Below are 27,314 nucleotides of genomic sequence, written 5' to 3' on the forward strand. Positions count from 1 at the left end.
CCTCACTCCTTTCCCCGATTAAAAAGCAGTTCGCGGTTTGTTAAACAACGTTTATTCTAAGGTCGGTCACACAAGAAGCCTGGTGGAAACGGGCAGCCTCTGGGCGGAGGCACAAGCCGCAGACCCGTCCGCTCCTCCCGGGTCCCTGACTAAAAGCAGCCCGGGCCTCTTCTCTTGCGTGACTTAAGGCCTCTCACTCTTAGGAACAATGGATAACTCATCAACTTGAACAACTCGAACAACCTCTGAGATACGATCCAGGTCGGGGCCAAGCGGAGACCCTGACTCCAGAACAGCCTCGGCCTGGTCAGAGCTGAGGTCAGAGGTTAAGGTCAGGCTCCCGGAGCAGCTCCGCTGGGAAACCCAAGGGCTCTCGATGGTCGCCCGGTTAATCAGTCCACATCACTCAAATCTCTTCTTCTGTTTAACCAAATACTTAGCACCTGTACCAGGCAAAGAGGAGAAAAAAGCTGTCAATCTCAAGAGCACCTGTATGTCTGCACAATCGTGAAAGCAGCTAGCTACATATCCTTTCCCCTTGTCCAGCTAACTTTTTATTACTTAAAAAAAAAAATCAATGCGACTAAGGCATATAGTCTTCGCATGCAGGCCTTTTTCTGACTGCTACACACCTTGGGAATGGGCAAAGATGGAATGATGTCAAATTTATATGAGCAAAAGCAGCTGCCTGAAAATATTCAATGGCTATAGCTTCTTGTTTAGAAGTTTGGCTGCAGTTTCTCCTCCCAGTGGCAGTTGACTTGTGGCTTGGGAAATTGCTCCAGGCAACCTGCAAGATCTCACCACAGAAATTCATCCTTTCAGGATTCCTTTCCTCTTCCCCCAGCTCCTGTGAGAACCCATCTCTGCTGCTTTCCCCTGACTACTTGTGGTATAGTGGAAAGAGCCCTGGATTTGGAGTCAGAGAACCTGGGTTAAAATCCCAGCTATGTTACCTTGGGCAAGTCACAACCTCCCTGGGCCTCAGTTTCCTCATCTGTAAAATGAGGGTGATGGATTAGATCAAGGGTTCTTCACCTGGCGTCCATAAATTTGTTTTATTTTGTAAACTGCATTTCAACATGTCACTTTCCTTTGTAATTCTATGTATTTTATGCATTTAAAAACATTATTTTGAGAAGAGGATCAGAGGCTTCCCCATCACACACAAAACATTAAGAACCCCTGGAGATGATCTCCAAGATATCTTCCCAACTCTAAATATATGGTCCTATAACATTCCACTTCTCTACACAGAGCTGCAATATATCCTTGTACCCCAGAGCTTGCCTTCTGAAAGGTTTCAGAAATGGACTGCTGACCCTGGTAAAGGACAAACCCAGGAAGTCTAAGGGAAGCTGAAGCAGGTCACTTTGAATCAAAACAGGAAGAAAATGGAACAGGTTAACTACAAAGTACTATGCTGTTCAATGCCAGCCTCCTCCAGGGAAACACTAGCTGGGACTTAGGATTTCCTGGGCTATAAACTTCACTGTGAACCTATGAGGGAGTCAGGACCACACCTGGTCATGGCCCCTCATCTCTAGGGGACAGAGTACTACTCTAGACCACCACTTGTGTGAATGCTCTGAAAAGTGGCCTCCTCTTCCTAGAAGTCCCTAAAATAGAATACCTGGATCTGCTCTAGGACCTCTTTTTGCATCTCTATAGCCATGTGGTAAATATGGTGGTCAGAGTCATTGTACATTACAGCATTCTGGAACATCAACATCAAGTCACGCTGGAACTGGGCCATGCTGCGGATGCGTCCCTTAGAGAGGCTCCTCTTCAGACTGGTCAAATCCATGGGTCTGCAATTGGTCAAGAGAGACCAGAAGGAATTACACAGTCACAAGGAATACAAACTGGTCTAATGAATTCTTCTGGGTAACTGACCCCCATCCCCGCCTCCACCCTTCAACAGGAGCTATCGCTCTTGATTATCACACCGTGAAACTCAGATGGTTAGTAAAAAAAAAAAGTACTTATTGAGTGGCTCAGTGTGTAGAGCACTGTAAACATCTTTGATTTATTTACTCCCACTTTCTCTAGATAATTCAAATGCTATGAAGAATGATTTTTTTCCTCAGGTGAAGAAAACCAAAGGAGGAGAAAGGACTCCAGTAGGAAAGATAACCCAAATGGGTATTTCTTTCATAGACAACAATTTTTTATGAAAAATGCTATGTTAGTAAAAAATTCTGCTTTCATTTACATGTGGTATCCATTTGAGTTTTCTGGCCTTAATACACCCACATTAATTTTCTAAGTTTCTTGTGGGCTTAACAGACAACAGCAATCATACCAAGTGAGCCTGAAAAACCTAAGTGAGAAGTAACCAACACTGACTGCTCTCATAGCAACCATGCAGATTCTCCTTTTGAGAAGTTTCAGTTCAAAAGGAAATTTTCAGAAATTATAAAGTTACTAACCAAAGTCTTAGACTCAAGAGTACACACTGATGCAAATGATCTGTTTGTCTTTTCTCACCCTCCTTTTCCTCCCAAAGAGAAAGATAATGACTTCTTCATAGCTTTATTAATAAACATCTGCTGATAAACATTATTTTCCTTATTTCTAGTGCAGCAAATAAGGCACAAGGGTCATTTAAAATACAGAGAAACAGAATAAAAAGAGAACAGGCACAAGGATATGAAGCAACCAACCTTTCCTTCCCCCTTCTTCACTGACCTTTTCACCACATCCTTGTACCCCGGAGCTTGCCTATCTGACACAGGTTTCAGAAATGGACTGCTGAACCTGGTAAGGGACAAACCCAGAAAGGATAAAGGGGAGCCCCAGCAGGTCACTTTGAATCAAAACAGGAAGAAGATGGAACAGGTTAACTACAAAGTCCTGTGCTGTTCTATGCCAGCCTCCTCCAAGGAAACACCATCTGGGAGTGGAAAAACCTGTAAATTCCCTCTTGATGTATAAACTTATAGAGCACTTTATACTACTGCTATATGTCATGCCAGTTTAGAGCTCAGATACTTGTTTGAGACTGTCTGCTACGGTCCTAGGAAGAGGCATTTATTTTAAATATAAATTTTATCTCAGAGGTAGCATAGTGGAGGGAATAGAAAACCAGCCACAGAGTTACAAGATCTGGGTTCAAGACCTACATCTGACACACAGAGACTATATGATCACACACAAGGGAACCTCGTAGTTCCCTAGACACTGTTCTTCACTGGTAGAGGTAGTTTCCTTTTAGAAGTTCCTCATAGCAATGAAATTACCAGTTCAGAAAATAAAAATTAGAATTTTATCTCTTAAAAGTCCCATTTCTGAAGAAAAACTAGAAATTAAATTCAAATGACAGCAACTTTTTCTTCCAGAGACCTGCAAAAGCAGGTTTATAAAGGAAATTACTGCTGCTAATGGATAGAAAAGACCAAACACAGGACAAGCTTTTGTCTTATGTGGCTCACTTTCATCATATATTCCTATCTTCTACTATGCCTGACCTACCTATCTTCTGACAACACAGCCTGGATTGTAATATGCTTCAGTGGCGAACAGCCATTCTACCACCAGCTTCCTGTCAAACTGCAGACACTTACCTGTGACTGGCAATCATTTTCCAGACTGGAAGGAGGGTTTTCTTGAATAGCATCTGTTCCTTGACAGGATCACCCTGGTCTGGATCAGTCCTACAGAAAGGGACATGGTCATTTCCCAAATGTTGTTCTACCACTTTCAGACAGACAATCAAGGTATTACTGCCTATGCTTAGGTCTTAAACTTTTTATCAGGTCTCACCAAAGAAAGAAACTTTACTCCTTGCGTCTATTCAACATTAAAGAACTGAAACACTAGAGAATGAGAAATACTCTGTTTCCAAAGTTTTCATAAATGAGACAACACTATAAACAAGCTCAGTCTTCACAGTAACTCAAAGCTGGGTTTCCTTTAAGGCTTCTCCGTGATCCTGATAGCATATCTATGATGGTCTTTGCCTTCTTCATTCCTGCTAATGTACTCTCCTACAATTCTGACATTACATAGTTTGGCCTATGAAGTTCATCCCCTGACCTCTGTCTGCCAGAACGGCACTCAAATGTTGAGATTCTCTTCTGCATCTTCAGGAGAGAGATATTTAGTCACTAATCCAATTGTCTAAGAAGTTTCACCTTCAGGAAATTCCCCTTCATGCCAAAAGAGCTGAATTGTATGTACTTCTGCCCCCACACACATTTAGAGATTATTTTTTGTTTTTGTATTTAAACCTAGGTAAATGAGATCTTATAAAATGGAATGTTTCTTCTGAAGTTGGCATCATAGGTAAAGTTTCCAAAATTTCAAAATGTACACAATTACAATTTGCTAGGTTTCATCAATAGAAAAGGCAAAAGCCTTTTCAGGTTCTGCAATCATCTGAACAAACTTAAACACCTTTCACTTTCATTTCATTTTGCAATTAAAAGACATAAAAAACCGGGGCAGCTAGGTGGCACAGTGGATAAAGCACTGGCCCTGGATTCACGAGGACCTGAGTTCAAATCCGGCTCAGACCCTTGACACTAGTGACCCTGGGCTAGTCACTTAACCCCAATTGCCTCACCAAAAAAAAAAAAGACATAAAACCCAAAAAGAAGCTTAGCAAAAAATCTCAAAAAAACCCAAACCCAAACCCACCACCCTAAACAAAACAAGCAAAACAAACAAAAAACCCCCAACAACCCAGCATTCTATTACTGATACAGCTTTTCCATATAGGAAAAAATAGAATTCTATCTAAAACAAAGTCATTAAAAATAATTCTGGAGAGCAGCTAGGTGGTACAGTTGATAAAGCACTGGCCCTCAATTCAGGGGGACCTGAGTTCAAATCTGGCCTCAGACACTTGGCACTTACTAGCTGTGTGACCCTGGGCAAGTCACTTAATCCTCATTGCCCCGAGGAGGAAAAAAAAAAAAAAACCCTCTGGTATAGTATAGACACTACTACATCTCATAAGCAGGTACAGGACACTTTAGAGGCAGAGTAGGAGTGTGAACTTGGGCTCAGGCAGACTCCAAGGTTTTAAATCCTGCCTTAGACACTTCCTGCCTTACAAATTATAACTTCTCTAAGATCTTATTTACCTCATCTGTTAATAGGGATAATAATAGCATGTACCTTACAAGGTTATTGTGAAGATTAAATGAGATCATATATATAAAAAACATTTTATCAACTTTAAAGTCGTGTAAGTTATTTATTACTATTTTCTTAGGAACATCATACAGTACTGTCTTATGCTAATAGTACTAGAGAATACAATTCGGAAGGTAATTATTTGGCTTCATTCCACTTTTCTAACAAAGACTGGGCAAGAAGGGCAATACGACTGCTCTGATACAAAAGATATCTTCAACTGAAGTAATATTTGTAAAAAAGTGCTTAGCACAGTGCCTGGCATAGAGCAGATCTATATAAATTCCTATACCCTTTCCTCTTAGCCATGAATTTTTTTTAGCTATAATTTTAACTGTTTATTGCTTTACTGGATTATTAGCTAAAACCAATTTTTAAAACCAGTTTTCAAAAAACAGTGGTTTAGTAAGTCAATAAAAGGGCAACAAGTCTACCACATCAGAAGTATTTCTTTTCCCTTATCACCACTTTACTTCAAAGACTGGTAGAAGCATTTTCTCCCCAATGAAGATCACAACCATTCCATGCTTTAGCAGGTGGTCTTGGCCAAGTTTTGTCTATGGCCAAACAAATTTATCACGTGGTGGACCAACCTGGTGATAGGCTGGTCCTTTAACAAGAAAGCCCATGCCTAGCTCCTTATCTGAAGCCCTTCCAGTTTGGGAGGGTCTGTCAGAGCTCTGGCCTTTAGTGAAAGCTTGTCATTATATTATTCATATATTATATGAATAACTACCCATATTTCTTAAGGTCTCTCTAAAGCTTTTTCTCCTCAAAGATAAAATACCTTAATTTCTACAGCTTTTCCTTTTAGGTCCTAAAGTCCTACTGGACCTACCTAAGTTCAGAAAAGTCAGTCACCAGAATTTAGATAACCAAATGATCTTTTTTGCCAGTGATTCTCAATACGATTTAAGAAAACACAGAGGCAGTCTACCAAGGTCTGCACAATGATAATTCAGATTCCTGAAATTCCTTAACCCCTTAAAAACCTTCATGATTTCCCTTAAACACAATACCTTGCTTACTTCTGCTTCTACTTATTTTAGGTGCAGAAATAAAAAACCATAATAGTATAAAAGATGTTCTTGGATTAGCAGAGTTCTCAGAATCCTGACTTTCTATTACTAGGTAACAATACAGAGCAAGGGGCCAAAATTGAGATGGAGTGCCTACTATAGGCCAGGTACTGTGCTAAGTGCTAGGGATGCAAATAGGAAAAAGACAGTCTCTGCCCTCAGGGAGCTTACTATCTAATGAGGAAAGGTGTTTTGGGGAGAGAGGGGTCCATTTCTGAAGAATGTTAACCTTCAGAGGTGTTTTTAGCTAAAAGGACAACCGCAAACCCCCACTTTTCAAATGTCTTCTTGAAATAGTTAGGATTCGGGGGGGCAGCTAGGTGGTGCAGTGGATGAAGCACCAGCCCTGGATTCAGAAGTACCTAAGTTCAAATCCGGCCTCAGACACTTGACACTTACTAGCTGTGTGACCCTGGGCAAGTCACTTGACCCCCACTGCCCCGAAAAAGAAAGAAAGAAAGAGTTAGGATTCAGTTACTGCATTTCCAATGAAAAGGGATGTTTGAACCTACCTTTTGATTTAGAGATGGAAAGTTGCCATGCAAATAGGCTTAAAAATCACCAAAAGAAAAAACATCCCAGAGTGCATTTCTTCTTTGACATTTATCATATACTATCTTTGTACCTTTTTTTTGTTAGCATATTTAAGGGGTTATGGTAAAGTTTTAAAAAACACACCAAAAATCCCCCAAACCAGATCATTATGACACATTTGACAACCGTGGTTAAAGCTATTACTCACATCTTGGAGGAAGAGGCACTGCTGAAAACTAAATCCACCAATGGAGTCTCCTTAATGTTGAGGCCATCATCACACTCACCCAAAGGCGGTCTGCTCTCTACCTCAGAGACACATCCTTCACCCTTTTCTTCTTTGGGTTCTTCCTCTGTCCCCCCCTGGGGAGGCCAGGAGACAAAGCAAGATTTAGAAAAAGCTTCAGCATCAGAGCAACAATTTCTCTTCCTGGCTAAGGTGACTTAAGAACCTCCTATTCTTCAGAGACTAATTACATAAAGTACTGAATAACAAGCAGTTTTCAGACAAGATGAATCAGCAGAAGAATACTTAATAACTCTACAATAGAACTTTCCCTTTCTTCCTCCAGAACAAATAAGGAAACACTACACCCTCAGCAAACCCTGCTATGAAAAGCTCTCAAGGCTGGTTGGGATGCTCTACTCTTCGATACCTATTGTCTTTCTAGGTTAGACCAGAGCACACAGTCAAGTTGGTTGGGCAATGAGAAACATGTTCTAGTTACACAGCTGGTTTAACTCTTCACTTACCTCTTCACTCTCTGGGGGTGGCCCCTGAACTTCACATATATCTGAGGAAACTGGGGCCACCTTTGGTCTCTCATTTTTCCCTTCCAGCTCCTTCTGTGCTACTGAGCCGTTTCCCTTGGCTGGAAATTCCTCCATCTCCCTGCATGGCTCCCCTGCCTCTCCCTCAACATCTTGAGTTTCCCTTCCTTCTTGCTTCCTAGAGCCAGGCTGAGACCTGCAGCCCTCACTTGTTCCCTTGCTGCTGATGCACAGTGGCTCCATCAAGTAGGCTACCTGCAATAACAGTTTATTTCCATAATCATAAGGACACCAAAGGGAATCATCATCTGGATTCACAATTGAGCTAGGAACCAGGTGTGTGCCTGGTTATTCTCGAGACAGCTTTATCCCTACTGCCATACAATACCCCTCTATCCCCCTGCCACCCTCCAAACCCAGCCCGTTTAAAGCACTTAGCTCCCACCCAAAGTTACGTTTCAGCTTGAAGTCACAAAATACTGGAAGCCCATTATCCTCATTCATATTAGGCAACTTGACCTCCCCGGTGATATTGAAAAAATGAACTACAGCAATACTATAGATAGTCCTGTACTGTTTTTAAAAAGCCTTTCCTGTAATTTCCTAGACACAGGGAATTACCAGTACAGAAACCTTCTCCAGTGATGAAGAATGAAAACTCATCTGTAACAGAATCTTAAAGCGCTGCCTCGGCACTGAAAAGTTAAGTGCCTCACCTGTGGTCACACCACTAAGGTAACCAACTGTGGAAGAGGCAGGATGGAACTGAGGTCTTCGACTTCCTAACTGGCCCTCTACGTCACACCACACTTGTCTCAACTCTGACAGTGTTTGATGAGCTAATCATCTTGGCTCCCTCAAAAACATGTGGGGAAAGTATAAAGGAAAAGTTGTCCAAGAGGGTGAAAACTTTCCCTCACTCTGGACCTGACCGCTCTGAGCAAACACGATTACCTCAGAGAGGAAATGAAGGAGGTTCTGGTGGTTGAATTGTTCTGTCTCTTCCTGGGATTCCTCACTGCCTCCATCCCCCATAACGGGGTCACTGGACTCTCTGCCTAAGTTGCTCTCCTCTAGCTCCTCTGCTCCTGGCTCTTCTGTTTCCCTCCAGCTGCCCACTTCAAGATCCAGACTGGAGTCCCATGAGCTGACGAGGGACCTGTAGTCGTTGCTCAGCTCAGAGTCATTAGGATAATCTTGTTCAGAATCCAACCAAACCCAGTCATGCCCCATCTGCAAATACATAGAAAAAAGGATTAGATTTATTCAACATTCCAGAACCATCCCCAACATCCACCTCTCTTCCATAATCAGAACAGTCGAGTGGCCAGGAATTTATTAGATCTTTAAGAAGGGGAAAGTTATCTAAGGCCCCAAGTTGATTTTTTAAAGTTTTTCTCCTAATTGCAGCTGAAGAGGAAGTGAAAGAGTGAAGAGAAAGCACTGCAATCAGCAAAATAAAACAGCCATCACTCCCAATCCTAAAAGTCTTGTTTTAGATTTCCCAGTGTTTAGCCCAAGGCAGAAATAACAGACCTAATAAATAAAACAGGCAAATTCCCAAAAAATACGCTTCTCCTGGAGAAGAGGGACATGTTACAAAATGCAGCAAGGTAAACCTGAGATGTGTTCACTAACCATAGTCCTTAATTGCTATTAAGCTTCATCTCTGTCGTTCCCTCGACACTGTTCCGAATTTGCCAATGTTCTCTTAACCTTCTTGCAAAATGATAAGCCTCTAGCATTTCCAAGCCATACCGTCCAATTTTCCTAGCCCTCTGACTTTTCTTCTCATCTTTACTGGACTTATCTTCTTTCTCCCTAACAATGAGCATCAAGGACTCAGTTCCTGACCCTCTGCTCACCATATATATATATATATATATATATATATATATACACACATACATATAAATGTATATATACATATATATGTAAAATCTCCAGTCCTGACCACTCAAATCTTTCAGTTTCTTAGATTTATCTACCCAAAAGATAATATTCCTCAGGTGCCCAGATATAATAAATTCAACAGGTCCAAAATTCAACTAATCAGCTTTAAAAAGATGCTTCTCCTTTCCAATACTCCCATCACTATCATTTGCATTCTTCTAGGCTCCCGAGCTTACCATCTTTGAATATGCCTCCCCATATCCATCTGTCTTTGGAGTCAGAAGATCTCTGTACGAATTCCAGCTCTGCCAGTTACTACCTATGTAACCTTGAGCAAGTCACTTTAAACTTCTCTTAATCCTAGTGCCTCATCTTTAAAAAGAGAGGATGGAACCAGATGACCTGTAAGGTCCCTTCGGAACTCTAAAATTAAAAGTTCTAATAGCCTCACCCCACATTTTTTACATTCATTCTTCTTTCTTCTCTCTTCAGGCCCTTCACTCAATTCACTTCTAGAATGATACAATACCTTCCTTGCCCTTAGGTCTTTCTTGCATCACTCAACATTGTTCTAAAAACCTAAATTACTTTTCCAATCAAGAAAGAACCCACTAAGATTTCTTATCACCCATTAGATCAAATACAAATTCCCAACATTCAAGTTCCTTCATCAACCAAACCCCAACCACCTTTGTTCCAACTAGTCGGTGTCATCATCACTCACCATAAAAGCTCTTACTCCTGCCTCTATGCCTTCTCATGCTATTTCTATGCTCACATAAACTACCTTCCATCAATCTACACTCAATGTGACCTTCAATGCCCACTTCCTTCACAAAGTTATTTTCTACTTAAGACCTTTGGCATTATATCACAGCACTAAATGTTGGCAAACAACTTGCAAATGACTTCCACTTCCTTTATCTCCAACTTGACTAGAAAAGACAAGGACTCAAGTATCCTCCTTAACGCCAAGTAATGGCACAACAAAGTTATCATTCAGTTAAGTGTTTCTATTAGTTAAGGCCAGAGCCTTTGTGATTTTTAACCATACTAACATTCACACTTTAAGACACTTTTCTCCAACGATCTGTAACGAGTATAAGATTATCACTAAAATCACCCTTTCTTCATTTGTAAGCTAGGTATCCATTAGAGAAGATAGATAAAGGTTGGCCAAATCAAACAACTTTAAAAGGCGTTATTCATCCTTCACATTAAAAACCTTGGAAATTCATTTCCAAAACAGACACACAAAAATTACACAACAGGCAAAGGAATGGCAGGCAGTCTTTTCTCTTAGAAATGCCATTTGCAAAGGTGGCTGACATCACTGAAATAATCCTTCCTGGATATCTATGCATTGGCTAAATTCTATTCTGAGAATTCTTTTCTAAATATCCATCAAAAGACTAAATGCTGACCTCCACACCACAAAAAGGCTAGCTAAACATATAGATTTAAACTGTGGGTAGTTACTTACCTTTTCTAATCACCCACCATGGGAATGTACTTTCCCCTCTTGCAGTCTCAAGCCAAAAAATGGTGAGACAACTGAAAACACACAAAGGCTGGCTGACCTCATAAAAAAAGCCATCGAAACTGAAAATGAGCACACAAATATGGCTAGGGTTTTCTTTGCTTCTACAGTTTATTGTATACATAGACACTTGACAAGTTTAAAAAAGTCTGTACACTTCACATGACAATACAAACTAGCCACAATCGCTAGCTACACATGGAGACATGAACATAGGCCATCACTTCTGCCCTAAAACGGGCAGTCCGCCGAGGGCTCTGCCTCTCCGAGAGGTTTCCTTGGCCTGTGCGCAGTTGCCCAGATGCCTCTTGTTCCACCCTGGGAGCAAGGCCAACAAGCCCAAGCTCAGTCTTCTTCTCTCTTCTCTTCTCTCTCGGCTTCCACACAGAAAGGCGATCTAAAGCCTCATTTCTTCATCTTCAAGTCGGCTTCAATGGCGCAGCGGCGCCCCCTTGTGCCCCCATCCTAAATGACAGGCAAACAAAGAAAGGGAGCGTCAGAGAGGGGTCAAAGGTTATGGGAAGGTGGGACCCGGCACGCTTGGGAGTCAAGTTTCTCAGGAGACAAATCAGCAGAGGAATCCAAGGAAATGTGGTGCATTTCTGTCTTCCCACAAAGTGGCTGAAGAGCACCTGGTAGTATGTGAGAGGAGATGCAGGGGAGATACAGGATAGGGAATCCTGTTCAAACCCAAAACAGAGGCCTTTAACATTCACCTTGGGGTCCCCACAGAATGAATATTAGTTACCCCACCCACAGTTCCCAGATCCCTGTGCAAAGGGACAGGAAGAGTCAAAATAAAGATAGAAAGTCAGAAAGGGCAGTGAACAGTGAGATTCTTGGCTAACGTACCTGTCCAGCTGTTGGGGTCCCTACAAGAAAGGCCTTTCCTGCCGACTGACCCTGGCACTAGCTCCCTAGCACCTCCTGACAGCTGCTTTCCATGAGGGCAGGACAATCAGAAGGCTTCTTTCCATCTGCTGCTCTCTCCCTGCAGCCCAGCTCCTTCCTCTTGTGCAATATTTTGCTGTCTTCAATAGATAAAGGTTAGAGGACCAATCCTATAAACCAGCCTTGCAGCAGCCAGACACCTGTCTGGGTGATCCAGAGTCACTGATGATGGGCAGCAGGCCAGTAGGAAAGAATGGTGATTGTATTTAATTTGTTCTTTCGGTAGTACAGGCTGGGAAGCCTGTGGGAGAAGATGAGCTAGTGAACATCTTTGTTGGGCCAGTAAATTTTTGTTACTAATTTGCCAAGTCTTTAAAAATTTTTCTGTTCCCAACTCAAGGACACAGGTTGCCTGTGAAGCAACAGGAAGAATAATAAAAATACCACCATCTTGCATTTGTATAGCACTTAACTCTTTTCAAACCATTTTCACAACTATAATTTAATTCTGTCCTCACAACATCCCTGTGAGGTAGGTAACACAGGTATCATTAGCTCTATTATGCAGAAGAAATGTATAAATGAGGCACAGATAAACTGACTTGCCCAAGGTCACAAAGAAAATTAGTGGACAAAACTAGGATTAGTGATCAGTTTTCCTAATTCTTAGTCTGGTGTTCTTTCTATCACACCATGCTGCTTCTCTAACCCACAACGAACAAAGTGGAGAAAGAAAAGTCAAAACCCCTTTCTTGATTCCAAAAGCAAACTTAGGCTGGCCACTCCAGCGGATCCCTCATCCCTGCCCCACCCCCTTATATTATCACTGTGCAAGACCCTCTGGTATACTTGGTCTTGTAACTTATGAGGAGGAAATGAGGACAGACTCTGAATATCTGCAAGGATAAAAAGCTTAGAAAGCCAGCCAACAACTGTTTTGATAACCTTTCATTTGCAAAGGGATAACTTATATAATTTGACCCTATAAAAAAGATGGAGAGAAGGAAAGAAGGGAATGTGCATTCTAGATCCTTCATACCACCCAGAGAATACATAACCCTAGCCCAGTGACCCCTTATCAACATAAGCTGTACCCACCCAGCACATACACACGTACACACACATACACACATGCATGCATAGAAGACAGGAATATAGAAGAAAAACACTTCTTACTCAATGACCTGAATAAATGTAAGTTCAAGACATTGCTAGAGTCTGCCATGTCAGTTTTCCCTCTACCACCCTCCCCTACCAAGAGCTAAGAACATTTGTGGCATCAACATCCCTTGCAGCCATTCAATACTTACAAAGAGAGAGAGAAGGAAGGCAGGAGAGCCCATGGGGACACTGTCCTGTTAGAGGACAAACAAACACTGATCAGGTTCCACGGATACTCTCAGCCATGAGCAACCCACACTTTAGGACAGGGACTCAAGCACCATACACGAACACACACTCACACACACTTAACACACACAGAGAGACAGACATGGACACAAATTTTTAACACTCAAAAACAAGAGGAAAGGACATTGTGAAACAGATCTAAAAGCAATCTGGTCATTAAGCTTCTAGCAAGGGGATTCGCTGGCACCCAAACCCTTGCAAATTGAGTAGCTTCCCCCAGCAAGATCACTCACTCAACTTACGGTTTCCCCCAAGTGACTGGATCTGTCTCTCTCAGTCACTCCCGGCTTCTTCAATGTTTGGTTTGGGAGAAAACGTCCACCGTGCTACGGGGAGAATGTCAGGGCTTCTGGGAGCAGTCTATGCAACACCCAGAAGTCTGACTATTGATAAAAGATGTAGCATCCATCTGACTATAAATGTTGCTAAAGTCCTAATGGTCTACATGTAATAATGGGTTGGAAAACCTAATCATGGGAGCAGCAGCTTTTTAGATGTTTTGGGTTTCTACCACCAGATCTCTGTAATACAGATTTATCCTCGGCATAGTATAGCCTGGCTCCCTCACCTTCTCTGAAGCATCCTGTTTGCGGGTAGAATCCCTCCCTCGAAGGCTTTTGGCACTGATTCCAGACTCAGATGTCTGCATGATCAGCTGTGTGGCCAGGAATTGCTGTAGGGAGAAGACAGAGGGTTGGCAGAGGCCACTAAAAGACTGGCAATGGCAATGAGGACAAGAATCTCAGTGGGCAAAGCGCAGGACTGTTAAGTATGGATTGTTTTATACTCCATATCATTCAGTACAGTAGTAAGCTGGTAGAGTTAACAGCATGAGCTTTAGGAAAGAGAGACACTAGTTGAATAAACATAAGATCGGAATTATATAGTACTTCTACAAGCATGTGGGTTCCTGGCAATGAAGCAACAGGACAGAGGTAGAGAAGATAAGAGGCTACTTTTCTGCTGACTCTTAAAACTGTAGGTGAAACAAACATTCAAATGTGGCTGAACAACCCTGTGTTTCTAGTTGAAATCCCATGGGCTACTAAGATCACATTACCCTCATACCATGACTAACTTTATTTTCTGGTGATTTCTTTGGGTAGGAAGCTCCTTGGTAAGGAAAACTCCCTCTACCAATGAAGACCATTCTGCATCTTATGGTCATAGAGAGTTGTTTGTAGTGTCAAGAGACAGAGAGACTTGCCAAGTGACACCAAGCCAAGATGTGACAGAACTGGGATAGGAAACCAAGCTATCCTGACACCAAGACTGGTCCGCCTTCATTCACTACACTAGATTTGTCACATTCAGAGCCAGATTAAACTGTAATTGGGAAATGTTTAACACAATAAATAAAAATGCAACACAACACATAATGAGCATTTGAGTTTTTTTAAGTCTCCCTACAGCTGGCAGAGATCCCTTTCTGTTTGCATTTGACACTTGTGTACTACACCATGGCTATAGCTCATTATTAGCATGGCTAACTGCTCAAGGCCAAGCAACGAGGATTCTGCTATTACCTGGATTTGTTCCAAAACATCCCTCTGCATCTCCACAGCCATGTGGTAGACATCATGGTCAGAGCTATTGTACATCACAGCATTCTGGAACATCAGCATGATGTCTCGCTGGAATTCAGCTGTTGTCCTTATTAGCCCGTTCTCAATGTTCTTCTTAATGGTTGACAAATCCATAGGCCTGGAAAGGGAGCACAGGGTAAAAATAACCATGCTGCTGCTGCTTCTGAATCTTTGGAAGAGAGCAACCCTATTGTTTCTAGGCTAGACTTGGACCACAACTGTCAGGACTCCAGCCCCCAACTCTAAAACTGTCAATATTAATTGGCCATTAACCAAGAGGCAAATAAATATTGTACAAAGAACTCTGGAGCTGGAAGAGCTGTGACACTAGACTCTGAAAAAGCAGCAACTGTTATCATTCATCTATTCTGATACCAGTGGTTACCCTTACCAATGCTGTTGAAGATCAGTTCTATTTAGTTTTAGTCACATTCAGGCAGAGGATATTTCTCTGACAATTTCTTCATAAGGTATTTAATAATTAAGTGAATGTAAAATTTGCTAGATTCTCACCAAGTCACATGTGTGCTCAAAGTGCCAAGACCACTCCTTACCTCTGTACAATGCTGTGGTAGCCAGGTGCTATGTCATCTGTGACAGGTTGCAAGAAGACATTGGCATACCTATCCAAAAAAGAAGTCATTAACTCACCTTACTAGTACAGATATTAGTAAGGTTTGCTGCTACGTATGCAGTCTAGTATTATTTGAACATTTATTGGATGAGGACAGAATCCTGCCTCTGACTTGCCTGTGATTGGCTGCAGCTCTCCATACCAGCATGATAGCTTTCTTCCATATCTTCTGGGCCTGAATTGCTTCCTGATCTTCACTACAAACAGAACTGAAATAAAAAGAATCTATGAGTTAAAGGAGTCCCACATTAAGCACAGGGCCAAGAGAATACACTACCAGGGCCCTTGGTCAGATCTGAGTTTAGCCTTTAATCCAGGTCAAAAGAAGAAAGAGGATGAGACAGTGAAATAGTAAAAAAGGTGAACTCTTACTTCCTACCCCTCCCCACCCAGGGGAACCCTAAGAGCACTTGATACTCACAACTGTGAAGATGCAGGGCTACTGGGGATGGAGTCTGCTAAAGTGTGGGACTGAAGAGTAGCATTGTGAATACTAAAGCCATCATCACTCTCGCTCACAGGAGGCTCGTTGTCCATTTCAGACAGATAACCCTCTCCCTGGTCTTCCTCCTTAGGTTCTTCTAGGCTGGCAGCTTCACTGGCCCCATCTTCATCTTCATCCTCACCTGGGGCATCCTGGGATATAAGAGTTACAGTCAGCAAATTTCTGGTCTAGGAATCAAGTTAGATTAGTTTTAAGAATAGCCTAATACTCATATCTACTGATTGTCCCTCATCCACCTGCACTACATGTATGTTCAAATATCACTTGTACTCACGTCAAGGAATTTTGGCTTTAGAAAAGCTTAACACATGGGGGCAGCTAGGTAGCGAAGTGGATAAAACACTGGCCCTGGATTGAGGAGAACCTGAGTTCAAATCTGGCTTCAGACACTTGACACTTACTAGCTGTGTGACCCTGGGCAAGTCACTTAACCCTCACTGCCCCACAAACAAACCAAAAAAAAGGGGGGGGGGGAGAAAAGCTTAACACATATGGGAACTTAAAACATAAGTTTTTAATTAAGTCTAGACTATGAACCCCCATCCTGTCCTTGGCTTTCTCAGGCACAGAAATGAAATGGATTTAACATGGTGTCATTTTACAAACCCACCTTTAATTACTTTTCTGAAATCCAGAAAGTTGCAGTGACTGAGAGACTAAGAAAAACTTAAAATTTTCTCTTTGGAGAGACAATTTGCCTTTGTAAAAATTAAATCTTTTTTTCTTGACTATACTGATCTTTACTCTGCTACCACTCATTGCTATATCCAAGACTTATCAAAGACATTGCCATCTGTAAAATGCACTAAGATGAGCTTTATATGTTGCTTTGACAAGAAATGAACATATTGATACTAGAGATCATCAATCTTGCTCAATCCCTAGAATCAATTGTTCCATTTCCCCCAAAACATTCTAGTCTCAGAAAAATATGGGGGGAAATGCTGAAATTTAGAGGCACGGCACTGTATGCAAAAGCAAGTCATATGACAAGAAGAAAGAAAATCCTAAATTACCTTTATCTGGCTTCCAAAAATGGTTCCTGATTCTTCTTTCATCGAATCTGCAGAGAAAAGAGACATCTTCAAGTGTTTCTTCTTACAAATCTTTTCCTCTTCTGGTCTTCCCTTTCATGCTGACCTGTGTTCCTCTGCTGTCTACCCATACCTCAAAATATGTCAAGAATAAGAACTGATTCCATTGAGTTGGTTAGTTGGTGAGCTTATTTACCTGACAACTCAAACTTGTGCTGATTATCTGTCTCTGAAGGTTCTTCGTTGGGATTCTGACCATGCGGGAGAGACATCACACTGTCAGGAGAAGCCTAAAGGAAAAAATTTAAAAAACTTTAACACTCAGTATTTGAAAATCTGACTGACAATGAGACCAAAAAAAGAAATGCCACATCTCATCTACATACTCAACCACAGATCTAGCTGGTGTCTTAATCAGGAACAGGATAGGACTCTCCTTATGGTTTATGGGGTTCAGGGTAGTACTCAGCATAGCATTACTACAAAAAGCTCAAATCAGTGCTGTTATCTCATGCCACTGGGAAAAGGGAAAGGTGCCCTCTGTTACTTTTCTACCCCAATGTAACCTGCCACCCACTCTCCTGATACCTCTTTTTTTTTTTTTGGGTGAGGCAATTGGGGTTAAGTGACTTGCCCAGGGTCACACAGCTGGTAAATGTTAAGTGTCTGAGGCCAGATTTGAACTCCTGAATCCAGGGCCGGTGATCTACCCACTGTGCCATCTAGCTGCCCCCTACCTCTATCTTTACTGTGGAATGTGCCGTCTCATCAACTTTCCCAATCAAGGTCTCCATTTCAGGAATCTCTGCTGCAACAGCAGCAGCAGCAACAGCAGCAGTGGTGACGGTGGTAGCAGTGCTGACTGTGGCAGCAGCAGCAGCAATAGCAGCAGCACCTCTGGGTTCTCTGGGTTCCTCTTCTACATCTTGACTTCTAAGGTCAGGTGGCTCTGCATTTGCAGTTATAACAACTCCAGCTGGTGATTCAGGGCTGGGATGACTGGGCTCCGGCTCTGCTGGTTCGTCCTTGACCTCAACACTTGGTTCCACAATGTCCACCAGATCACGGATTCCCTTGGTCTCTGGTTCCTCAAAGTCAAGCCTTTCCTGCTTGACTGTCATGTCTGCAGGGGGAGGAGGGATTGGCTTCTCCTGCTCTGGTTGAAGAGAATGCTCCCGTTGAAGAGAATGTTCCCAAGGGCCAGGCAGAGACTGGGGATCATCATTTTCTTCACAGAATGACAGGGCAGCTTCCACAGCTGCCACATCCAGGACTTCTGGATGGTCATCCACCTATTCCATAACAAAGAGACTGATGAAGTCATTGAGGAAAGCCTCAGCCCGTCAATTTCATTACATGGCCTCAATGTGGTACTCTCTCCACCTCCCCCATCCGAGGGTAAGCAACCAAGGGGTCAGCACCTTTCCTTTGGGCCACAAAAGGAAGATAGGGACACAAACAGGAGAAATTTCTACCAATTCTCACTCATGGAGTGAAGAAAGGCTGGAGAGAGGAATGCTGGAGAAGACTTATGGTGAAACTCAGTCTCAACTGGGCACTTACCTTGTCCTCAATAATGGCAATGATATCTCCCACAGTCTCAAAGTCCAGCTCTTCTCCTGTGTAAGATACAGCAATGTCCATCTTCTCTGCCAGGTCCAAATCTTCTTTCCCATCAATGCTGGGGGCTTTTGATCCTCCAGAGGCCTCAGCTGCCCCAGATCGGAAACATTCCTCTTTTATAGAATTGATGATCATAGAGATTTCACTGCTGTCCATGGAAACAGTCACAGTGTGCTGATCGCTCACAGCCTCCATAGGTACACGAGTGTCAGGCTGACTTACTGAATGAACAATAGAAAGAATAAAACACCTCAGGAGCTTATTAGGTACAAACTAACCACCAAAAGTCCCACACCTGGAAGAAACAAGTGTTAAGTACTTATCCATTTAGACCAAGAATAAGAACTTTCATGACTGTTCACCACTCCCCAGTTTCATCCAGGAGGCAAAGCAAGAACCAGGCCCCTGATATCCACCCACCTGCCTTTCCAGGACACAAAAGTCCACCCACCTCCCACTCACACCACTTTTTCTAAGAGCATCAGTCTGTAGATAAAGAAAATAAAGGTCCGAACTGGGGCTGATGTTCTTAGTCATACTTTTCCTCCCTGAAGTCCATATGAGAACTTTGAAATCTTGGAGCAAGTGGCCTCTGAAGTGTCTGGGTCAGGGACGCACCTGGAACTACACTTTCTGATGTGGCAGCAGCTGTAGCAGAGGATGGTGCTGGCAGGGCAGGCATCATGACAATGGTAGCCTGGGGTACAGACTCTACAGGGGGTGGTAGAAGTTTAGCTGGAGACTCACTGGCAACAGCAGAGAAGGAAGTGAGAGGTGTGGTGAACTGTGTAGGACCAGCTTCTAAAAGCCGGGAAAGAGTAGGAGCACCTAACAGACAAAGAGGTATACAAAACGGAATTGGCGGAAAAGCACACAAACAGAAAGCAATAGCTACTACTTTCTCTAAAACTCAATCAACAATCATTTCCTAGAAATCAGAGCATGAAAGAAACTTTTGTTGAATTGCCCTATACATCACTCAGAAAGCTTTAGTCATTATCCATACTAGAAATGAGCCCTCAGGATGCTTAACACATGATGTTTGATAGGAAAATGAACAAAAAAAGGTTTATACAAATAAAGCTACCAATTTTAGTAAAGTCAACAAAATCACCTTACTTTTCCCAGCTATACTGACAGGTCATAACTGCCCAAACACAACTTCATCTAAGCACCACAACTAATACAAGCTATACAGACAACACAAACCCTTCAAGTCACTGTCCAGATCACCCCACCCCCTCCTCTCTCTCATTTCTTTACACTAAGGTTAGCCAGTCTATGCTACTCATTTCTTGTGGGGTGAGAGGTTTCAAATTCTAAAGCTTTATGAGGTCTGTCAATAAAATAGTTTGAGGTAAGGTTGAATGTCAAAAACCAAACTGACCAACCCAAAACCACCACCCTTTTTTGAGTGATGTTAGCTATACTTCAAAGACCACTAAAAATGAACTAATAATTGTACCAAGCTTAACAGCCCTGAAAGAAGACACAAAAGAAGGAAAGAGCAGCACAGACTTACCTGAGGCAGCAGGAGAGGCTGCAACAGTGCTGGGTGTTGACTGCATTTCCCCTCCATGCATCATAGGAAGGACCCCGCCTACCTCTAGGAGAACACCTGCACTGTTCAGGTGGCCAGAAGCCACAGTCATCTCACTCTCACTGACCTATCAGAAAATAGGAGAGGTGAAGGCTACATTTGAGATTCTCCCAACCTACCCAAAGAAACTTCTGCACTGGATCAAACTTTAGAAAAACTAAACCTATACTCTATCTGACAAGAAAAAAAAAATCCAGACCCACAGAACACAGGTTCCCATTTGTTAAGACATGGGTTTTCTAGGGAAGAGACATCAGAAAGTTGTGGTTCAGATGCCTCAGGACTCAAAGCACCCTGTAAAAGAGCTAGGAGACCACTCCCGCTTTTGGACCTTTCTAAGGAACAAAACAAAACAAAACTTCTTAAGTCCCAGACACTCCCTTCCAAGTACCGAATCATTTATAGCTCTCAAAACACCCACAGAAGTCTCCATACCAGTCTGGGGCTAGTAGGCAGGAGGCTGCCCTTCTTCAAGAGCTCTGACAGCAGAGGGGAGGGGGGTGGAGTTGCTTTCTGTCCAAGCATCTTTTTCTGGGGTGAGTCATCTGTAACTGGGGTCATGGGGGCTTCTAAGGGTGCAGAGCCTGGAGGAGGGGTATCAGGAATCCCAGGAAACGAGGTAACTGGGGTATTCGGCAGTGTCCCAGGGGTTACCTAAGAGACAACAGAGAACCTGTATCTGACTTCTCAAATTCAAGGTCTCTACTAATCTGGAAGGGTTAGTCTCTCTTATCTATATATGGTACTATATATCTATATCTACACATCTATATATGGTACTCTCACTCCCACTTCCTCCAATCTAAGTCCCAAGTAGTATGCCTAAAAAACACCTCCTAAGTATCTCCTATTCACAAGACAATCCCCATTCCGCCTCACAACTGTTTTGCCCACCCAAACCAACAATACACTTCCTCCAATCCCCTCAATAGAAATTCCTCACTTCCATCTTGCCAACAGTGAATTAGATGAGGAATCAAATTTCTTGTCAATTTCATTTCTCAACCTAGAGAGCAAAATCCCTGGCTTCAACTCTCATAAGCCTAGAGACCTTAGCAAAACCCTAACAAGTAACACTGCTATCCAGTTTTTCCATGTACCCACACAAGACTCAGACTCAGTCATTAGGTCCTTCTCCAGCTCAGTGCATGGGACACAAAATTAGGACTTTGATTTTCATTGTTCAGTCGTTTTTCAGTCATGTCTGACTCTTCGTGACCTCTTTTTGGGATTTTCATGGCAAAGACACTGAAGTGGTCTGCCATTTCCTTCTCCAGTTCATTTTACAGACGAGGAAACTGAGGTAAACAGGGTTAAATGACTTGCCCAGGGTCACACAGCTACTAAGTGCCTGAGGTCAGATTTGAATTCAGGAAGCTGAGTCTTCCTGACTCCAGGCCTGACACCATCGGTTTTGCCACCTAGCTGTCCCTCAATTTTATCATAGAAAAAATTTGGAGGAACTTGGATATTGCTTCTAAGCTTTAAATGATTTCCTTATTTCCCAGCCCATTGCTGGCTTATCCTTCCAGCCCATTGCTGGCTTATCCTTCCAGCAGCAGTGACTTCAACAAAGATAACATACTTACTCCAGGACTGGCCTCTTCAATAGCTGATGGAGTCAAGTCGCTCAGTGGATAGTCACCTCCTGGAGAAGTAGAGCCTGCAGGGGATCGGACCATCACACTCGGTAACCTCCGAGGAGGTGTTTTCACTGCCTGTCGAGCTAGAACAAATAAAAGACCACCACCCAAAGTCTTAAGGCAGAATAAAGACACAAGTTTGTATATACTAAAAAGCCATAATGTTGTGGCATTAATAAAAACTTAGGGAAAGAAAACCAGTGTCCTTGGCCTTCTTTTGCTAATTCTGGAAAAGCATCTTTTTTCAGCCTGATTTCTTCCTTAAGTTCAATATCCTTATCAATTACCAGGCAAACCCACTTCATAATCCTAATGTCCATGGTGTCAGATAGTGGTCATCACCACATGGCACCTCTCTTCAAAGGCAGTTTATACTTATTTTTGAGAAGGAAAGATCTCTATAGTTTAGCAGTCACACATATAGTTGCTAAGCTAATGACTAAGCTCCCTTGCATCCAAGTGAATAAAGTTATCTTAAAAAATATTTACTGAGTATAACCTATATCTGATATGCTAACAGCCTCAGGGAGTGGGGAGGGGAGGGAGGGAAGGTGGCCTAGAACTTGGAACTCAAAATTTTAAATAAAAATGTTTACTAAAATTAAAAATATTTACTGAAAACTTAGTATTAAACATTAATAACATTGCTTAGTAGCCACTTATAGTTAAGTTAGCTTCAAAGTATAAAAAAATAAAATCTTTTTCTGTCACTCCTTCTAAGTAAGTCTCTGTCTATTCTCACATTCACTCTTCTTTGGTCATAAGGTATACTCTTTTCTTCTGGCTTTGTATTTCTTGCTTTGCCTTATTCACATTATATAGAGACTATAATGGTGGAATGAACTGAGAAGTTCAGAACCCAGAAGATTAGAGTTCAAGCCCAGGCTCTGAAACCTACTGGCTGAGTGATCCTGGGCAAATCACTTAACCTCTAGGCAACTCTCTAAGATTGTGATTTGCCAAGAAGGTGCCAACTTTCATTGGTAGAGGGTGTTTGTTTGTACTCATGAAATTACAGGCTGTCCTTAGTCCTATACTATTTTACAAAAAGTTCTTTCCAGACATCTTTGTGTTATTCATGTTTGATCTTAATTATATCATGGCATTATATTAATATACCTAAATTTATTTAATCATTCCCCTTTTGTTGAACATTTAGATTATTTCCAGTCTTTTTTCTTTTTCACAATTACCAACTGTGCTATGAAAATCTTTTGAACAAGCAGTGTTTTTTGTTCACTTCTGATTATTAACCTTTTCAGTGTATGATCCCAACAACAGAATTATCAGACCAAAGAGTATCATAAAAAAAAATTTAATGTATACTACCAGACTGTGTTCCAAAAAGATTCAAGTCTACAATTCCATCAGTAATGAACATGTGTATCTGTTCCTCTACAACTTGTCAGCACTGAGTTACACTGTTTGATTATTTTTGCCAATGTGATGTCAGGCAGCATTGCAAAACTGTTTTAATTTACATCTTTCTGATTAATGAACTTGAGCATTTTTTCAAGTAATCAGTCACAATCTGTGTTTCTTCTTTTGAAAATTGTTTACTCAAATCTACCCTGAATGAGCCTCAATTTAACAAGTATTTAATTTCTAAAGCTTGATGTCCTGACAATCCTGTACTGTCTTCCAATCATACCCATCTAGAGTCAGATGAGGATCAAGAAGAGCTCAAGTCTCTGTTCTCACTTTCCAAAAGATTATTTAGACTCAGGTCAGTAAACATGAAAAAGGAGAGAGAAAAACTTGTGAAGAAAATTGAAGAAAGGCCAGTTAACTGGTAATATAACCTACAATGGCACTATCTTCTACTCTGAAAAGAATACCTTGTGTCTCCGCTCACCCTGATATGCAGCATCTGTAGCCTTCCTCTTCACTTCAGCCTCTTCTTCCTCCAGTTTCTTTTTCCTAGGCAGAGGACATTAACCGTTAGCTGCCAGTTAGCTCTATTCCTCCAATTCTATGGTGTCCTGGAAAGACTCTGTTACGATGAGCTGGGCCTCTTTCACACAATCCCTCTTCAGTGAAGCCAGGAAGAAATGAGACCAAGCTCATCTCTGAGTTCTAGACTCAGGCAAAGTAGAAACTGTCATTTTCTAATGAGAACCAATTCAAATTGCACCAAAATTTATTAAATGCCAAATTTGTCATTGGGGATAAAAGCCAGGTTACCATGACAACATGGTAGTTTTTGGAAATCGCCTTCTAGAACAAGCTCCACATGGGCAATCTTGGCTATATAAGCTACCTGGAAGATTTCCCCTTTAAGACTGTCTCTAAAGTCTAAAGAAAGGGCAAGAAAAATATAGAGACACCAGATTTTCTCTAGGGAAAAGGGAGAAAAGGTGCACAGAGATGAGACCAATACTACCCACATTGCAATGTCATTGTATAGTTCATCCAGTCTGTTGTCCATATGTCCAGCTTGGATAAGTTCTGCATCTTTCTTCAGTTGTCTTCAGGGAGAGAAAAAGATCTTTTAGCCTTTACCCAATTTCAACACCTACACTGGCCCAGTACTAAAAGTCACCACTCCTTGACGCTCAGCACCCTTTGTGATAAATACCTGTATTTTTCCTGTGTCTCCTTAATTACTTTTTTCAGCTCTTCAACTCTTTCAGCAGTCAGTTTCCGAACAATAACATCTTCTACTGTTTCTACCACTTCCCCCTTTTCACCACGTTTCCGCCTGCAAAAGGACAATCCACATGATAGCAAAAAAAAAAAATTTTCCTCCCATACTCAACTAACATCCCTCAATTTCCCCACCACTCAATCCTAAGTACTTTCTACTCTAATTATACCTCCCATAAATATAAAGTCAATATTTCCTAATAACTCCCATAAATATAAAGTCAATATTTCCTAATAACTTCTCTCTACCTCATAAATATGCCTAGAAACACTTGACAAATCCCTTAGCTTGTCACTCACTTTGGGGTCTCAGTGGTCTCTAGAAGTTCCGAATACTGGGAAGCACAATGCTATGGAAACAAAGAATCAAGAATCTAATGAAATAAAACGAGATAATAATTGTGAAGTGCCTAGCACAGTGTCCGGCACGTAGTAAGCACTATATAAATGTTAGCTATTATTATTAATAAACAATATCTGAACAGCTCAAGGAAAGATGTGATTTTCAGTGACCCAATAAACTCAAATCAAATTGTAGGAGGAGAAAGGAAGTAGCTTCTAAAAGACAAACTTCTTTGTAACCAAGTCAGTTCATTAGCACCAGTTCCAAACCTGACCTAGAGCATGTGTGTCTTTGCAAAGATAATCAAAGAGTTCAGAAAGGGGGTTGGCAGGGAGGAGGAAGAACAGAACCACAGGACTATCAATCAAAAGAATGGAATCAAATTAAACACCCACATTGTATGCTAAGAAGCCAAGGATACAAAACAAATTGCAAAACACTCCCTGCCTTAAAGGAATTTATATTGTACCAGGGAGCTGTAACCTACAGATGGATAAGTATATACACGGTAATTTTAGGAGGAAGTACTAATGACTAAGGGAGTTAGGAAAGGTTTCTTAGAGCATTTTTACAATTAAAAAACTAGTCTCTAAAATGGGGATGCTATCCATCCCCAAGAAGCCATGGCATGATAACAAGAACATGTAATCAACCAATTAGAGGAAAGGAAGATATATGACCCTATTCATTATTTTTTTTCTTTCTTATTTTCTTTTTTGCAGGGCAATGAGGGTTAAGTGACTTGCCCAAGGTCACACAGCTAGTTAAGTGTCAAGTGTCTGAGGCCACATTTGAACTCAGGTCCTCCTGAATCCAGGGCACGTGCTTTATCCACTGTGCCACCTAGCTGCCCCTGACCCAATTCATTATTGATTGGTACTCCTCCACTTCACCGCTTGGTGTGGTAGAGGGAGAGGGAGAGTTGTAGCCATAACCCTGATCTAAACATCTGCAGCAAATGCAGAGGCACAATTTCCTGCCTTATCTCTATCTCTCCCCAGTAATCCCCACATCTAGACATTCCACCCTGCTAAAGTTCCCTTTTTGTTTCCTGTGGGATGGTAAGAACAGCATAGGATAAACAGTCATGGATGGGCTGTGATCTGCATCACCAATTTCATTATGTCATCTTTCCCACCAAACCAGCCATGTACTGGAAATAAGTTCAAACTGGCTCTCTAAAGAGAACTGGTAAAATTTTTAGTATGAGCATTTCTACCTTTGAAGTCAAACTCTACAAATCAGGGCTTGATTTACTGTTTGCGTGATTATCTAGACTTAAGAAAGCAGAGAAAATGTTAACAATGCAGACTGAAACTTCAAAGTGTGGCATATGTATGCCTTCCACTACTCCTACCCTCCCCAGAGTGCCAACTGTTAAATTAAGCATTTACCAGCAAACTGCCATACCAAAGCCATTTCTCTTCTCAAAGTCACTATTTCTTATCAAGGGCATCACCATCCCTTTCAGTCACCCATGTTCAAAATCATCATGTCATCTTCCATTCCTCATGTCCTTTCTACCTTCACCACCACTCTCCAATCTGTCCCATTTTCTCTATTCATACAATTACCACTATAGTTCAGGGCCTCATCACCTACTGCAATAGCCTTCTAATGCATCTGCCTGGCTCAAGCCTGACTTCCAATACAACTGCAAAAGTGACTGAAGTGCAGATCTAACCATATCATTCCTATACTCAAAACTCCAGTGGCTCCTTACAAATACTAGCATCAAATATTATTCAATTTTTATCACATCCCTTTTTTAACATATACTTTTTGTGTAAGTTTTATGACCATCACTAGTACAATACTGAACAAATATAATTTCTAAGTAAATATACATACACTGGAAGCAAAAAGTTTTACTGATAGTAATGTACAATCAAAAGTTTGGAGACCAATGCCATAGAAGATAAATCACGAACTGAGGCTTGAAGGAAGTTAAGGATTCTAAGAAGTAGAGATGAAAAGGGAATGGCTTGAATGTAGAATCCACAATGGGTAGTAATAAACAGTAAACATGGAAAAAACAAACAAGATCCAATATGCAAATTGCTTTAAATGCCAAGCTTAGTTTGTCAGGTAGCTAGGTGTGAAGTGGATAGAATACTGGGTCTGGAATCAGAAAGACCCCATTTCAAATCTGGCCTCTAACACTTACTAACTCTGTGACCCTACACATGACACTTAACCTTTGCCTCAGTTTTCTCATCTAGAAAATAAAGATAATTATAGCACCTACCTACATCTCAGGGTTGTTGTTAGGAACAAATGAGATAATTGTAAAGCACTTAAACAAAAGTGCCTCAAACATGGTGCTATAAAGATGTAACATCATCTTCATCATCTTCTTCATCATCATCATCACCATTATCATCACCCTCAACATTTTATCCTAGAGTCAACAGAGGGCCACTGAAGGTTCTTGAGAAGG

At 41.6% G+C, this 27,314-nt stretch overlaps 1 protein-coding gene across 15 annotated transcripts in view; it reads right to left on the minus strand.

Annotated features, from left to right (window-relative positions):
- Nucleotides 1-36: 36 nt before the first annotated feature.
- BRD8 (bromodomain containing 8) overlaps nt 37-27,314 on the minus strand; it is a 32,156-nt gene continuing 4,878 nt past the window's right edge. The window contains exons 4-30 of one of the 15 annotated variants that reach the window (XR_006354734.1): nt 24,832-24,881; nt 24,464-24,586; nt 24,273-24,353; nt 23,741-23,805; nt 21,832-21,968; nt 20,678-20,896; nt 20,165-20,309; nt 19,261-19,470; nt 18,583-18,863; nt 17,757-18,311; nt 17,216-17,309; nt 17,002-17,048; nt 15,902-16,116; nt 15,597-15,689; nt 15,401-15,469; nt 14,787-14,964; nt 13,829-13,933; nt 13,503-13,586; nt 13,161-13,205; nt 8,481-8,759; nt 7,509-7,781; nt 6,964-7,118; nt 3,567-3,656; nt 2,667-2,760; nt 1,712-1,811; nt 957-997; nt 37-443 (exon numbers count right to left, since the gene is read on the minus strand). Coding sequence is in view for 14 of the 15 variants with exons in the window: in XM_043982361.1 (XP_043838296.1) it covers nt 437-443; nt 633-799; nt 1,634-1,811; nt 2,692-2,760; nt 3,567-3,656; nt 6,964-7,118; nt 7,509-7,781; nt 8,481-8,759; nt 13,161-13,205; nt 13,503-13,586; nt 13,829-13,933; nt 14,787-14,964; nt 15,401-15,469; nt 15,597-15,689; nt 15,902-16,116; nt 17,002-17,048; nt 17,216-17,309; nt 17,757-18,311; nt 18,583-18,863; nt 19,261-19,470; nt 20,165-20,309; nt 20,678-20,896; nt 21,832-21,968; nt 23,741-23,805; nt 24,273-24,353; nt 24,464-24,586; nt 24,832-24,881 (4,014 nt within the window). In the remaining variant the exon portion in view is untranslated. Of the gene's footprint in view, nt 444-632; nt 910-956; nt 998-1,633; nt 1,812-2,666; nt 2,761-3,566; nt 3,657-6,963; nt 7,119-7,508; nt 7,782-8,480; nt 8,760-8,791; nt 11,425-13,160; nt 13,206-13,502; nt 13,587-13,828; nt 13,934-14,786; nt 14,965-15,400; nt 15,470-15,596; nt 15,690-15,901; nt 16,117-17,001; nt 17,049-17,215; nt 17,310-17,756; nt 18,312-18,582; nt 18,864-19,260; nt 19,471-20,164; nt 20,310-20,677; nt 20,897-21,831; nt 21,969-23,740; nt 23,806-24,272; nt 24,354-24,463; nt 24,587-24,831; nt 24,882-27,314 lie in introns of those variants that run through there. The other 14 variants (XM_043982364.1, XM_043982368.1, XM_043982361.1 and 11 more) reach the window with 14 other exon arrangements.

This window comes from Dromiciops gliroides, chromosome 2 (assembly GCF_019393635.1).
Source record: "Dromiciops gliroides isolate mDroGli1 chromosome 2, mDroGli1.pri, whole genome shotgun sequence".
In the NCBI taxonomy this organism is placed as follows: Eukaryota; Metazoa; Chordata; class Mammalia; order Microbiotheria; family Microbiotheriidae; genus Dromiciops; species Dromiciops gliroides.